Source organism: Equus asinus, chromosome 13 (assembly GCF_041296235.1).
Source record: "Equus asinus isolate D_3611 breed Donkey chromosome 13, EquAss-T2T_v2, whole genome shotgun sequence".
Taxonomy (NCBI): Eukaryota; Metazoa; Chordata; class Mammalia; order Perissodactyla; family Equidae; genus Equus; species Equus asinus.
This window is the reverse complement of record NC_091802.1, coordinates 40010055-40025405: the sequence shown is the minus strand read 5'-3', so window position 1 is coordinate 40025405 and position 15351 is coordinate 40010055. Positions and strand designations below refer to the sequence as shown.

The following is a 15351-nucleotide window of genomic DNA, read 5'->3' as shown; positions in this document are numbered from 1 at the left end:
GGGGGCCGCTGCTTTAGCTGTCACAACGAGGGGGACCCTGCTGGTGTTTGGTGGGCCAGGGCTAGGAATGCCAAGATGTCCTCCCATAGTAAAGAATTGTCACGCATGACTTTAGAATGTCCCACTGGACATTTACATAGTGAGAAAGCTCTTCATAATTACCTGAGCCCAAAATCTGACTGTTTTACATGTAAAACATTAAGGGTTTAGTTTGGGGAATTTTTTTTTTGAATGTTTTTATTATGCATTCTAAGTTTTTATTTCAACAGCCACTCATACTCTTTAAACTTTCCTGGGTTTCTTGTACAGAATAGTTTCTGACCTTCTTACTTCTTTTAAAACCAAATGTATTCATTAAACATAAAAGCGAGCAGGACTGTCACATCTGCCATGTGGTTGTGCTCAAGCATGAGCACACGGAAACTCACAGTACTTTCCCTTCATTTCTCCTTTACAGTACAGCTGATTTTCTTTTTTGAAGATTGGCACCTGAGCTAACATCTGTTGCCAATCCTCTTTTTTTTTTTTTTTGGTTCTTCTCCCCAAAGGCCCCCAGTACATAGTTATATATTATAGTTGTGGTCCTTCTGGTTGTGGCATGTGGGACGCCCCCTCAGCATGGCCTGATGAGTGCTGCCACGTCCGCGCCCAGGATCCGAACTAGTGAAACCCTGGGCCACTGAAGCAGAGCGCGCGAACATAACTACTGGGCACCGGGCGGCCCCACAGCTGATTTTTGTTAAGCACGTGTGCAGGTATAACTTTCACTTCAGATTCTTAGAGAAAGTCTTAGAAAATAGTTACCAGAAGCAGAGAGCCCCTGCTCCGCGCTCCCTCCAGCCCCAGTCCCGCCGACGGTGAGATAAGTGAGGCTCTGCCGCCACCTGGTGGCTGAAGTAGAAATGGCAGGCGGACTCCAGTGGAAGGAACTCTTCCTGGCCAAGAATCTCTGCTCGCCCAGGCGTCCTGCTAAAACTCCCCAAACACAGCTTCCCCTGCCACCACCCCGCACCGGACCCCTGCCCCAGACCTCGGTGCTTGATGCTTCTTCAGGGGCTTCAGGGATACAGGAAAGAAGCTGAGAAGCTGAGAAAGTGGGAGCCCTGAGCACTAGTCGCTGATCTGCCACTAACTGGCTGTGTGACCCTGGGCAAGGGCACTGCCCTCTCTGGGCCTTGATGTGTACTGTGAGGGATGGAAAAAAAGTGAAGACCCTAGAGGCCTGCCATACTTGATGCTCTCAACCAGGAGCATCCAGGTTCTCCTGCAGCCTCCTGCCCACAGAATGACCGGAGGGGTGGGCAGGACAGTCCTTCTCCAGGGCAGAGAGATGAATGGCTCCTAAGCTTCCATCCCAATCCTGAGTTCTTGTAAGGTTGCGATGAGCCCCTGACCCGGATCTCCATGCCAACTGCCACTCCTCCCTTGAGGTCACTCCAAAAATAGAACTGCTCTGCCACTGAGTGACCCCAGACGCAAACTCTGACTTCCTAGTGGTTACGGTCTCCCTGCGAGCAGAGGCTGGCTTCCTCCCTCAGAATGGGGACTCCCTGAAGGCCGGGCAGTCTCTCGCCTCCCCTCTCCCCACTGGGGCTCCCTGACACAGGCTGTGTCCGACCCCAGACCGAGGCCTTCCCAAGGGCAGCCCTGTCTCCTTCTACAGGGTCGCCAAAGACCTCAGGACAAGGTCCCAAAGGCAGCGTGGCCCCCAGTGCTCACACCTGACCCCCCAGGCCCAGCCCCAGGCCCAGAGAAGGCGGCGAGGCAGCGAGGGTCGAGGCGTGCGTAGAATAAATATAACTTTATTCTTTATCCAGTAATCTCAGTGGAAAGTCCAACAGTAACAGGGCACCAGCGGGCTCTTGGGGATGAGACCTCAACCCCGGGGCAAGAGGGCAGGGCAGAGCCAGCTCCCCCAGCCCAGGGGTGCAGGGGGTGAAAGGAGGGGACCCCCTGTGGCCCGTCCTGCGGGGCAAGGAGGGGGCATTGGTGTGGGGTGGGGGGCAGGGGGCAGGCCAGGGAGATGGAGGAAGTCAGGCCAAGTGTGTCTGTCGGCTCATCTGTCCGTTGTGTGTGTGTGTGTGTGTGTGTGTGTGTGTGTGTGTCTAGGGACCCTGTGGGTGGTGCTGGTGGCTGTGAGGCTGGGGGGCCGGCGCCTTCACAGTGGGGGCTGGAGGGCTCGGATGACATGAGCCCTGACAGGGAGGCAGCTCTGCCAAGGACACGGGGCTGAGAAACACACACGGGGATGTTCTGAACGCCCCGTGCTCTGCTCCTGCCCGTCCCTCGTGGTGAGCCCCTCCTCTGGGGGCTGCTCCGAACTTTCCACACCCAGTGGTTAGGCAGAATAAGAAGAGGAGGGCAGGCCTCAGAAAGTCAGTACTTCACAGTTTTAAAGAGAAAACTGAGGAGAAAAGGCTGGGGAGGAGGGCTAGGGGGGTGCAGGGACATGGAGAGAGAGTAGGAGCCCCTTCTGAGCCGCTCCCCTCCCCCAGGACCCACCCCCCTCCAGCTCTGGATCCAGCTTCCCCCCCAATACACAGCACAGATTCCTTCAGTATAAATGTGCTTAAAATGAAAATTCTTATTAAAAAATCAAAACCAAAAAAAAAATTAAAATAAAAACAAAACCAGCGAGAATTAATACCTGGGGGTTGGTATGGCAGGGTATGTACAGGGGGAACCCCCCACCCCTGGCCCACCCCCTCTGTCACCAACCGAGGCAGGGGGGTTCCCCAACCGGGGGGCAATGGCTTGCGAGTTCTGAGGATGGGGAGCCAGGTCCTGGCATTTGCTGGTGATGAAGATGTGGCGAGGCAGGCAGAGGGGGGTCTTGATGAACACGAGGCCCCCAGCCCCATCCTGAGGCCCATGACCAGGGGTCCTCGCTCAGTTCATGGCCTTGCCCCTGATGACAGCCCAGGCTGCGGGAGCAGGCAGTCCATCACGGCCCAGGCCTCTGTCCCAAGAGTCGCCGCCTCCTCCCTCCCATCCCCCGAAGAAGGGAGGACGGGTGGGGGGCAGGGCTGGCGGGGGTCACATGGTTGGTAGAAAGGCAGAGAAGCCAGGGCACGGGGCGAGGGCTGTGTCCACGGGGCGCAGGCGTCACGGGGAGTGGGTGGCGGGGCTGCTTCTGTTCGAGCTGGGGCTGAGGCTGGGGCTACAGCTGCCGGGTGGGGGGACCAGGCCGCCCCCATCCCGCCCCCCACCCCCTGGCTGTCCGCTCAGAGTGTCCAGGCCCTCTGAGTTCTCCAGCATTTCCTGGATGAGAGGTGGCATGGAGCCCGGGATCTCCATCTTCAGCGTGATCACCCGCTCGGCCCCTGCAGGAAAGGAGAGGCAGAGGTCAGCACGCCAGCCAGCCCATTCCCCTAGCAAGCAGGGCCCCAGGAAGGAGGGCTGCAGGGTACGGGGATCAATACTGCCCTTATCAGCATCGCCTGTGCACTGAACTCGGGCCTCGGTTGGACATAAGCCAGCCCTCATAAGTCCCCAAGTCTGAGGAGCAGCGGGGCAAAGTGGTTCCGAACTCAGGCTGTGGGGTCAGACGGCCTGGGCTTGACTCTGGGTCCTTCCCACGTGCTGTGTGCTAAGGATTCTCCTGACATCTCAAAACAGCTCTGTAAACACCGTCATTATCCCCACTCTTCAGACGGGAAACTGAGACTCAGAGCTATTAAGCGACCTGCTCAAGGACACACACCCACACAGTCTGGTTCCAGAGCCATTCTCTGAACCACCATGCAAAGGTGACACTGCCACCTCAGAGCTCACAGGCAGGTCACCTGGGCATGGTGGGGTCCAGATGAGTGGGGCATCATCCTGGGTACAAAGATGTAGGGTTTGGCTCGGATATGGAGAGCCTGACCCTGGGCACGGACAGTGGGTCCTGGGTCAGGTCTTGGGGCCCGACCCGGGCAGACCCACAGGGCACAAGTCCAGGTGTGGGAGCCTCACCCTTAGCACTGATGCTTCGCAGGTCTGTGATCTTCATCAGCATCTTGGGGAACATGTGGGGGCGGCTGGGCCTCCGTTTCCGCACATAGACCTTCAGCGCCTCGAGCAGCGGCTCCTGCAGCATGTCCACCCTGTCTGGCTGCTCCAGGTCCTGCCGGTCTGAGGAAGCAGAGATGCCCCCTGAGCAGCTGCCCTGGCCAAGCGAGGAACACAGCCGCGCTCCCATCCTTGGCCACTGGGGGGCGCGCCTGCCCAGGAAAGGCCTGAGCTTCTCTGCTCCTGGGGCCTCCCCACACGGGGTAGTGGAGGGGTCTGTCTGCTGCGAGAAAGCCCTAAGAGGCTCTTAAATGCCAGCAAAGGGGAGCTGGGGATGGGGGTTGCCCAAAGGCTGCCCTGACAGCCCAGTTCATGGGGCTGGGACCCCTGAACACAGGCAGTGCTGTCCGTAGGCAGACGAAGGATGGCGCAGCAGGTCTCCCAATCCCACCCACTATTCTGCACGCCAGCACCACATGGCAGAAAACATAACAATAAAATAATAACAGCCAAGATTTACTAGGTCTTACACTGGGCACACTGGGCCCCATTTATTAATTACCACCTTAATCCTCCCATCAACTTCATAAGGTGGCGACTATTATTGCCCCGATTTTACAGAAACGGGGCCTCAGAGAAGTTCAGCAACTTGCTCAAGGTCCCAAGCTGGCCAAGATTTGGACCTGGGTGGTCTGACCTTCAGGCGCTCACTCTTAAGGCCCCTAGGAAGGAGCACTGCCTAGAAATAGGGAACCAGATGTCAGGTCTCCACCGCCACTCCCTTGCTGTGTGGCCACAGATCAGACTTTGCCCCTCTGGGACTCAGGTTCCCCCTGAGAGGGGCCTGACAGGGGCCAAGGTCCCGTTCTGATCTGATGACCCCTGAGCTTCTCCCTAGGAGGGGCTCCAAGGGCTGCACCACCAGCCCAGACCCTTGCCCACCTCCACAGATGAGGCAGATGGCGCTGAGCAGCCCGGTCTCAGCATCATCCATCTCCAGGGGCAGAAGCTGGTTGGCGAAGGCAAAGACCAGGTCCGTGAGGGGGCCGAAGCCAGCGTTGTGCATCTGGGTCCGGTTGAGGGTCAGCCCGTCTGAGAAGGTCATTGTGTCCTGCTCGGGCGTGTACCGCGTGCAGATCCGCAAGATCTGGGTGCAGAGGATGCTCGAGTTCAGGGACTCAGCCCATCCCTCTAGCACTTTCAGCACAGCATCCACACAGGACCACCTGGCAGGCAGCCAGACCTGTGCCATCAGACAGAAGCTTCTTCAATGATGGAAACATTCTCCACCAGCACCATCCAATACAACAGCCACCAGCCAGCCACACCGTGGCCACTGGGCACTTGAAATGTGGCTGGTGCAACTGAGGAACTGAGTTTGTTTAATTTTAATTAATTTAAATTTAAATAGCCACGCATTGTGAATGGCTACTGTAGTGGACAGTGCAGATCTGGAGCATCCTGCCTCCATGCAGAGAATTTCTAAGGGAAACTAGAATTGCCAGGAGGCAAGGACCACAGTGGATTTATGTCTACAGTTCCCAGGACTATTGCACAGAGCTTAACAAACGTCTATCATCTCCAACTGGGTCAAACCCTGATCCTGCCTCCTGCATCCAGGGCACAGGAGGGGAAGGCTGCCCAGAGACGGCACACTCTGCACCTCCCACTGCGCCCCAGCCCTACGAGGAAGCAGCAGCCTGGTCACTCCCAGGTTCCCCACCCTGGAGGTGGCCAAGAGGGAAGAGATGGGCTGAACCCATCAGGTATGACAGGGAGAAGGGTCCTCCTTCCAGCCTTGGCTTTGCAAGTTCCACTGCCCCCCATCCCGCCTCCAGCCCAGCCCACCCTCGGCTCCACCAAATGTCCTGCAGTCCTCTGAACCCAGCTAGTCCCACACCAGCAGGCCTTTCAGATCCTGGTCCTAAGTTAGGGACGCCCTCTCATGTGCTCCTTCTACACGATGGCCCCTAGATGCTACCTCCTCCAGGACTTTGTCCCTGGGGCCCAGCATTTGTGGCTCTCTCTTCTACAAGGAGGAAACAGCCCTCTCCCATCTCCATCCAGCACTTAGCTCAGTTTTGCAACCTCTGTTTACATATCTGTTACCTCCACCAACAGAAGGTTTTCGAGAGAGGGGATGGTGTCGTGTTCATCCCTGTTCCTGACACCCAGCTCAAGGCCTGGCCACGCAGGGTCCCAGGTGAATCTTTATTACAGACATAGATGGCAAAATGGGTGGTTTGGATGGAAGGCTCAATGGAAAGATGGGGTGAGGTGGATGGCTGCATGTACGGTGAATGGGTGAACCAGTGCCCATCCGAGTGCTAAGTGGCTGAGTGGACTGGTGGACACACAGGGGAGAGGAAGGGTGGATTTTTGGGTGGGTGGGCATTTTGGCAGATCGATTCCAGATGGATGTTTAGGAAGGTGGTGATCTGAGTGGCCGGACATCCTCCAAGGACATGGGGGCAGTGCCCAGTGGGCAGGGTGCAGACCCTCACCAGGATGTCCAGGCAGGCAGCCTTGAGGAGGGTGATCTGGTCAGCAATGGTGAGGGTGGTGAAGCCGGGCAGTTGCTTGGCGAACTCCACAGTCTTAATGATGCACTTGGTGGAGAGTTCACTGAACTTGTCCCAGAGGTCAATGTCCAGAGAGACACGTTGTTCTGAGCTGTTGTTCTGGGAGGATGGCGGAGAGTGAGGGCCTTCTCCTCAGGGCACCCATTCTCAGCCTGCCTCCACCGCCCCCACAGGCCTGCCTCACTTCCCGAGAGCTCCTTGAGAGAAGGCAGCAGGAGGAAGGGGAAGTGGGAGAAGAGAGGGACGTGGAGGCGGAGGCAGGGCTGAGGAGGCGCAAGCCCGGCAGGAGAAGGGGTGCCCCGCCCCGCCAGGACGGGGGAAGCCGTACCGTAGTGTATTTGCCCAGCTGGCAGAGGGCAGGAAAGGTTTCCTGGTGCGCTTTGCGCACCTTCTCGATGAGCTCCCCCACCTCCGGCGTCAGTGTGTAGCTCTCTGAGCACTCGGGCTTGGGCGCCTCCTTCTTCTTCTTGTTCCGGTCATTCCTCACGGCTGTGGAGGGCGCAGACCTGGCCATTAGCGGGCAGGTGCGGGCATCAGTCCATCCCCACGCGAGCTCCTCCCACCAGACAGAGAGCCGCTGGCTGCGGAGGTCACCCAGTGGGGGCACACACACACGGGAACACCAGGCAAATGTGCACACACACAAAAGCACACACATATGAGTGCACAGGCAGGCAAGGTGTCAACACACCGTCCACCCCTCCACGCCCACCTGACCCACACGCCAAGTCCTGCCCAGGGCCCCACAACCACAGCACATGTGTCCCTCAGCCAGCCCACCGTGCCCCGCGCTCCCACACATTGACTCCAGCCCACACTCCAGGTGTGCAGGTGTCCGGGGCCAGAAGCAAGTGTGCAGTGTTCCATCTGCGTGCTCTGCCTCCCCCGCCCCCGACTCCCTCTGCTTCCAGGAAGGACCAACTCCTGCCTCCACTGGCCCCCAGCCCTCCTGGCAGCCCGTCCCTGGCAGGAGCTCCAAGCAGCTCCTCCAGCAGGCAGGCAAGGAGGAGGGCTCCCCAGCCTGAGAGTGGGGGGCCAGGCGGGAGAATCTCTCGGCCCATTAGCCGGGGGAGCTGACAAATCACCAGGGGCGCTGAGCCGCACACACCACTCGGCTTTAAAGAAGCGATGGGGTCGTTACCAGCCGATTATCCCAGACACACAATCACTCACAGGGCCAGTGGTGGCGGCTGCTGACGCTGGAGGAAGAGAGGGTGGGGGTGGGGGCCCGGGGAGGGGGCAGCGGGTTGGGGGGAGCTGGCATAATTTGGAGATCACTCATGTCGATTCTGCAAATTCAATAAAGTGCAAGGGAGAGAAGAGAGAGGGAGAGGGAGAGTGGGGGGATAATTTGGGAAGAGAAAATTGCAGCTGTGACAAGACGTTTATCATTCGGAAGCTTTAATTCTATTGAAATGGCAGCTGCTCAGCTCGGGGGCACAGAGCAGCCGGAGAGGAGGAGGGAGGGAAAGGGGGAGCAGGCGGTGGGAGGGAGAGGGGGTCCCCATCCTGGTCCTTCTGCACTAGAAAGCTCTGGGAGTGGAAGGTAGCAGAAGCAGAGGGAGGAGGAGGTGCTGGGGCCCCAAGGGAAGGGTCCAGGGCTGCGGGTCCCAAGCTGTCACCTGCTCTGCAGCATGGAGCCACCACTTCCTGGGCTCTAGACATTGCAGCCCGTGTCTCCTGTGGCAGGAGGTGGCAGGGTGCTGCAGGGCCCCTCCACTCCTGTCTGGGGCTCCTCGCATGCCCCCTACATCCCGTCTCCACTTCCCTCTTCCAATGCCCTCCCCACAAAGAGCTAGGGGTCTTGCAGCGCCCTCCCCTACCCCATCCCCCAAGGCTCAGGCTCCATGGCAACGGCCACGCAGACAAGGAGGCGTCTGTCAGCGTCATTTATCTCTGACATCATCAATCACCGGTCACCACGGCAACACCCATGATTCAACATAAGAGGGTCTCCCTGTCCAGCCGTCCCTCCCTCCCTCCAGTGGGCCTCAGCTGAGCCCAAACTGGAAACCCCGTTCCTCTGGGATCTGAGAAGTCCCAATTCTCTCTTCCAACTCCACGTCCCAGGCTTCACCAGACAATGGCTTTTAGATCCCCGTGCCAGCCGCAACACCACACAGACACTAACACCAACCAGCACCCCTCAGCACAGGCCCTTCCCGAAGACGCACAATCCAGAGGGACTCAGGTATGCCTCTGAGCCCAGCCACAAAGCCAAGCAGGGCCTGGAAGCCAGCTGGCCAGGAGCAGACACACACACAGACATGTGCGAGCACACACAGCCAGCCCTGCACCAACAGGCACAGCTGTCCATACACGGACACACAGCTGGCTAGATGCAGACAGACAGACAGTCCCTTGAGCCCACACACCACCCCAAGGGCATGCAAGTGCACAGCCCTACACACTCACACCCCTGCTCCCCAGCCTTCCTGCCCGACAAGGCCGGCCCCTGGCCCGTGGCACTCACACTCCCTGGACATGCCCACTTCGAGGCACTTCTGCAGCCGGCAGTACTGGCAGCGGTTCCGGGTCACCTTGTTGATGATGCAGCTCTTGTCCCGGTGACACGTGTACACCATGTTCTTCTGGATGCTGCGGCGGAAGAAGCCCTGGGTATGGAGGGAAGGGGTCAGGTCAGCCACACCCACCGCGGGAGCACTGCGGCCTAAGGCCCCCACCCAGAGCAGGTGGCCAAGCCAACTGCTGCCCCCAAGCCTGTGGCCATCACCTACCTGACCAAGCCAGGTAAGGTGGGGAGAATGGTCCACCTACAAGAATACCCCCAAGAGAATCCCAGCACCTGCCTCTACACTGCAGGTGGGCAGGGGTCTTCCCCCAACCTACACCCACACACCCGGCGCTTCCTCCCTCCTGGGGAAAAGGACCTCAGGGCTGCGAGTGAGGCAGGAAAAGGGGGAGATGGGGCCAGACAGGAGAGGGCAGGGCTCCAGAACCCACGGCCCTGGGCTCAGAGTGCAGGAAGAGAAGGCAAGCACAAAGAGGCCACAGAGGGACACAGGCTGACCAGAGAGATGGAGACGAACACACACTCAGAAGCAAGGCAGCAGACACACGTTCACCAACCAGGCAGATGTGCATGCACTGATCACAGGGAGACCCAGGCAGGTCAGGGGCTGTACACTCGGGCGAACCAGAGAGGCAGACAGACAGACCAGGGACAAACTGGAACAACCAGACAGGACGGGCAGACATACACAGTCTGAGGACTTGCACTTTGCCCTTGATCTGTGCCCTTTGTCCCACACCTGAGGATAGCCATTCCACACCAAGGGGCAGCCCAGTGCCCTAAGCCCCAAAGCTGTGCAGCTTCTGAGCCCCAATCTCTAGGGAAGAAACAGGCACAGAGGTTCTGGCTCTGCAGAGAGGAGGAAGAGAGGCCAGGCCCACTGCCGGGAGGGCAGCAGCCACATCTGCGCCCTGGAGCCTAACATGCACACAGGGAAATGCAGCCAGCCAGCGAGCAGCCCACAGCCTGGGCACCTGAGGGAGAAGCCAAGACAGGGCGCCCACTCCAGACTGCCGCCTGCCAGGCTGCCGCGGCGAGGTTCAGGCCAGGCCGCCGGGGACAGGCCTCCTGGGTCCCCAGCCAAGAGCCAGTCGGCAGCCAGCTCACCATGGCAACCTGGGCAGCGGCAGCAGAGTGGGTGTATGCCCTGCCAGCTGGAGGATGAAGACAGGGCAAGGAGCTCAGGCAGGAGAGGGACCTCTGGTTTGGGGGAGCCCTGCTCATTTCTGGGGGAGTTCGATTGCAGGCCTCTTCTCCTCCAAGGCTGCTGCCACCTTCTGCATAGAAGCAAGATCAGCAGCTTAGGGACATCCCCGCCCCCAACAGCATACTCCCAGGGCACGGCAGTGGGGACATCCCATTTATCTAATCAGGATTGTCCTTCCCAATGACCCTCTCAACTCACCTTGCAGCCCTCACAGGCGCTGACCCCATAGTGGTAGCCTGAGGATTTGTCTTGACAGACAAAGCAAGGCTTATAGATGCGGGGGAGAGGGGGTGGCGAGGGAGGGCTGGGCACTATCTCTTCTGAACTGCTGCTCTGGGTCTCGATGGCTAGAGAGAGAAGACGGAGGGGAGGTTAGAGACCGGGGTCGCCATCCTTAATTCCATGCCCACCCTGCCTCATCTCTCCCAGGAGCCTTGCCCAGCCTCATCACTGATGCCAGGATTCAAACTCTGGGGTAGGGACACAGTCTCAAGAAGCTGGTACTTCCCAGCCAAACTTGGGGAATGAGGCTGCCAATGAAGCCGCAAGCACCCCATCACTCGTGCCGACTTTCCCAGGATCCCCCCTTCAAAACCAGAAAGATCAGATGATAAACCATGAGATTTGTATGTGGACATGGTGACATTTGGCGGGTGAGGGTGGGGGTCAGCCCTGTTCTAAAGCCCTGGGCCCTGGGTGGCCTGGCACGATGTCTCCACGTTAGGAAGGAGTTAAGCCCTGATGAGGAGGGAGGGAAGAGGACACAAGCTGGGGGCAGAGGAAACTGGGGTCAACAGGATATTCAAAGCCGGCCACTCCCCCACCCCCTCTGCTTCCGCTCCCCCCCTCCACCCGCTCCCCTCTCCACCGCCTCTGCCAGAAGCCACAGCCCCTCCTCCACCCAAACAATCCCCTGGCCGAGGACCCAAGGCAGGGTTCGCAGAGTCTCGCAAACGTTGGGGCCAAGAGGCAGGGACTCCCTGAGATAAGCAGGGGGACTCCCTAGAGACAGGGAAGAGTCCCTATGGGCACCGGAAGCCCACTGCTCTGGGTGCCCCGTCTAGGGGGAAGCAGCATGACAAAGGGGGTCTGTTCCCATCAATGCTCTGTCTGTCTGGCCTCAATACTATGTCCGGGTTACTACCCCCCTCCCCTCCTGTTATTCAGCTCCAAGAGGGCAGCCAGGAGGGGTGACCCAGCCAGCAGGAGCAGCCCCCACTAGCCAAATCCTCCCCAGTGTCTGGCCTCATGCCCATCACCCCAGGCAGAACACAGCAGGGCTGGATGGGGGCTGTCTGTGCCCAAAACCTGGGCAGCTGGGGGTATACCATGCTGGATGAGAACTATGACCGAGGCAACCCCAGATTCCCAAGGGGCCACCCAGCATCCTCCTGAGACCCTAGCCAGGTCCACCTATCCAGGTCCAAGGAGGGGCAAGGACGCCTCCCTAAATAGGTAGAGCCCTATCTCTTCCCACACCTCAAAATCCTACCTAGTCTCACCCTAAACTCTGGCATACAAGGTTCCGAAATTCAAAGCGGCCCAGAGCTCCTGGCCCAAGCACTTACAGCCGTGAGTCACATGGCCCCAAATCCAGGCAGAGAGAAAAGAAGTGCATAGACGCTGGGGGCTGGCTGCGTGTTACCACCCTCCCCCCTTACATGCAGACACACCAGGACTGCCAGGCAGGCGGTTGATGACCGGGAACCTGGCCAACGACCTTGGCAAGGCCCTCCTGGCTCTTAGTAGGGCCTGGGCACCAGTTCCCCAGTCAGCCTGGCTAACCAGCACTGCTGTGGTCCCATGTCCCCATCCCTGCCCAGAGGCCAGCCTGCAGCAAAGGAATAGTGGATGCCCACATCCTCACCAGTGCACAGGCTCTTCACTGACCTAGCCCAACGTTCAGCTCCTCACTCGACACCAAACTGCCCTGGCCTGGTTTTCCCCTACCTCACTCTCCCCAGGCCCGACAAGCAAATCAGACAGGCGAGAGGCCTGAGAACAGCTGCTGGGGGGCAGGGTGGGGGGCCTGGGTGAGGCCAGGAGGCAGAGGGGTGAGCGACAAAGGAACCCTTTGTTGTGCTAACTTTTTCCAAGACGTAAAAGGAGTAACAATAGACAATCCAGACTGGGGGGGGTGGGTCAAGGACAAGGGTGTAGGGGGACTGTGGCCTAGAATCCCAGTCAGCGTTCCAACAGGCAGAGGATGAAGGCCCTGACCTCCCCTCCCATTCCACCCTTTGCCCAGGGCTGGCCTCCTCCAAAGCCCCACCTCTAAAATGGACCAGATAGGAAGAGGAGAAAGGACAGAGAGAACTTTGGGGTACAGAGTGGGGTGGAGGGAGGGGAGGGGTGCAAGGGGAGACACACAGGATACTGGGATGAGGGACAGACAGCTTTAAGGTCAGGAACTGACTGGAGGGGCAAAGGCCCATAGAAATTCAGAGCTAAGGCAAAGTCCAGAGGGCGTTTATGGAGCTGAAAGAACATGCTTTTTAAAATTGTTTTTTGGCAGGATGGGGGAGATGACCCAAGGTGGGGGCTACAGTTTGGGCTGGGCGAGGCTTCCTTTTGGCCCACTCCAAGCAGCTGGCTGCCTTTGAGACTGTAACACCGTCTGCACACCACCCCCCCACCAGCACGTCCCCACCTGTCACCCAGGTAACAGCTTTGAGGTTTCCCACTGTGCCCTTTGAACCTAGAGCCCTGGCCCAGTCCTCACCGTCCCAGGCCTCCAGCCAGCAAAGCCTGGGGCACTCTGGCACCCTCACAGCTTCACCAAGAGTTAATACACAGCTTTAACTCTCCACACCCCACCTAGTGGGGAAGGACTGCCACGGCCTGGCCCCTCCCCACTCAACTCCCTCCCCAGAGGCTCAGCCCACAAATCTCTCCTCTTCCTGCAGAAGGACGAAGCTGGAGAAGCACCACACCTTCTCAGCTCAAAGGTCCAGGGCCCAGCGGAGGGCTGGAACCGGCTCAGGAAGCCAGGCGTCCCCTCTGCCAGGGTCCCCTCCCCCGCCCCCCTCCGGGCGGGCAGGAGGCGCAGAGCCTCCGGATTCCCCACACCCCAGAGCCGTTCGCAGGCTCGCACAAGGGGCCGGTTTCCTGGAGGAGATCAGCAGGAAATCAGCCGGGCCCCCGGCCAGCAGCTCCCCTCCCAATCCAGCTGGCGCCCGCTCCTCCGCAGCTCCCCTCGCAGCCCCTAGGGAGGGTTGGGGAGGGGGCGCAGGGCCCTCGGGGCCGCCCTTCCTCCTCGCCAGGGGAGGGTGGGGGTGGCGCTGGGGGTAGTACGGGCGGAAGAAGGCCCCTGGCCCAGCGGCCGATAAGCATCTCTCCCCCTCCCCCCACTCCGGGCATCCACGTGCTTCACATTCTTGGACGTCTGGGAGCGGGTGGAGGCGTGAGAGGCGAGATTGGTGGGGGACAGACGGGGAACCACATCCTGTGTACCCCTTGTCCTCTAGTGCCCTGAAGCAGGGCTCGGGGAGGGAGAGGCAAGGTCCCCACGGCCCTGCAGGATCCAGGTCTCCTCCCCCAGCCAACCTGCTGTCTCTTCCCACCTTTGGTGGAGGTGGCAGGAGAAAGTGAGAACTTGGTGGTTGAGAGTGCTGGAGGGCTCCTGTCACCAGACAACCTCCACACACCAAGGGGTTCCTTCCAACGCAGTGGTAGACAGGGTCAAGTCACCACCCCTGGCCTCCAGGTCCTTCCTGTGCCTCAGAACAACCTCCACACCCACCATTCCCAGCCCACAGCCTTGGGGGTGAGCCCACTGGCACCCCACTGGCATATGCACATCTACATGCAGACTACAGGAACTGGGAAGCCCAGGCCTCTCACTCTCCTCCAACCCAGACAGGCCGTAGGGAACAAGGCTCCACTTCCCCATTGCCTGTGGGCTCCACTCTGCTTCTCCAGCTCCAGTTTGGGGCCAGGAAGAGCTGAGCTGCCCTGACCAGCAAAGGAAGAGTCAGGGCTAGAGCCCAAGGTCTCAGATCCCAGCTTCCTCCCAGTCCTCTGGCAAAGGTGGCCAAGGTGGTGGAGGGGGTGACCCTGGCAGCTGTGCCCCAATTATCCCACTTTGGGGGGACACCTTCCTCCAGCTCTGGGAGGATAGAAGAATGGTCCTGGTGTCACACCTCTCACCTCTCCCTTTTTGCCAAAGTCAACCGATGCTCACACCCCGTCTCACCCCATCTCCCAACATCTCCCACCGTCTGCAGCCCACAGCCTCCCAGCCGATCTGCCCCAGAGGCAAAGGTCGGAGGCTGGACAATAGGAAAGGCTGGGGGTGAGGTGGCTCTGAGAGGGGCAGAGGTGGGGTGTCTCTCCACCTCAGGTCTGTCTTCCTAGAGTAAAGGGGGTGGGAGTTGCCCTTCAACCTTCTCCAATCTTCCTTGCCCCCAGAGACCCACTCCACTCCTGCTCCCTGGCAGGCCGGGGGGAGGCAGCCAGTCAGGGAGGGTGGCAGAAGCTCCAGAGAGGAGCTGAGCAGGTAGAGGAAGAAACTCGAGCTGGTAACAATAACCCCCTAGGGCAGCTCTCTCGAACTCAGATACACCACCTCCCAGCTGGAATGAACACGTCCAGGTGTGCACCCCAGGCGCTCACCGCTGGTGCCCAGAGCCCCTCTTGCAGAGGAGCTGGAACCCAGACAGGGGACAGCGAGGAACGAAGGTGAGCAGGCTGCCAGAACCCCAGGGTTCTCATCAGCGCCCCTCTTAGAAAGGGATAGCCCAGTGCCTGCCCCTATCCCCAAGTGAAAACAAGGTAACAAAAGGACGTGGCTTGGTTGGGAGGGGATGCATCCTCATTTCCAGAGTAGCCTCAGACCCACAAAAAAGAAACTCATGCCCCAGAGATCAAACCAGATTAGGATTAGGGGGAGTGGGATTTCTCCCACCAGAACAGCTTCTCCCCTCCATTCCCAGGGCAGAAGCCTCAAAAATGCCAGCCAGTGTCTAGGGCCAGGACAACCCTCAGATGGACGTGCCCCTCCCCAAGATGAAAGGGTTGGTTAGGATGGCAGACGG

At 59.3% G+C, this 15351-nt stretch overlaps 1 protein-coding gene across 7 annotated transcripts in view; it reads right to left on the bottom strand.

Moving 5' to 3' along the window:
* Positions 1-1776: 1776 nt before the first annotated feature.
* RARA (retinoic acid receptor alpha) overlaps positions 1777-15351 on the bottom strand; it is a 44447-nt gene continuing 30872 nt past the window's right edge. For 5 of the 7 annotated variants that reach the window (XM_044745776.2, XM_070483221.1, XM_014833506.3 and 2 more), the window contains exons 3-9: positions 10514-10662; positions 9049-9190; positions 6904-7064; positions 6498-6674; positions 4936-5140; positions 3958-4116; positions 1777-3323 (exon numbers count right to left, since the gene is read on the bottom strand). In XM_044745776.2, coding sequence (XP_044601711.1) covers positions 3106-3323; positions 3958-4116; positions 4936-5140; positions 6498-6674; positions 6904-7064; positions 9049-9190; positions 10514-10662 — 1211 coding nt within the window. In that variant the 3' untranslated portion in view covers positions 1777-3105. The remainder of the gene's footprint in view (positions 3324-3957; positions 4117-4935; positions 5141-6497; positions 6675-6903; positions 7065-9048; positions 9191-10513; positions 10663-15351) is intronic. The other 2 variants (XM_070483223.1, XM_044745777.2) reach the window with 1 other exon arrangement.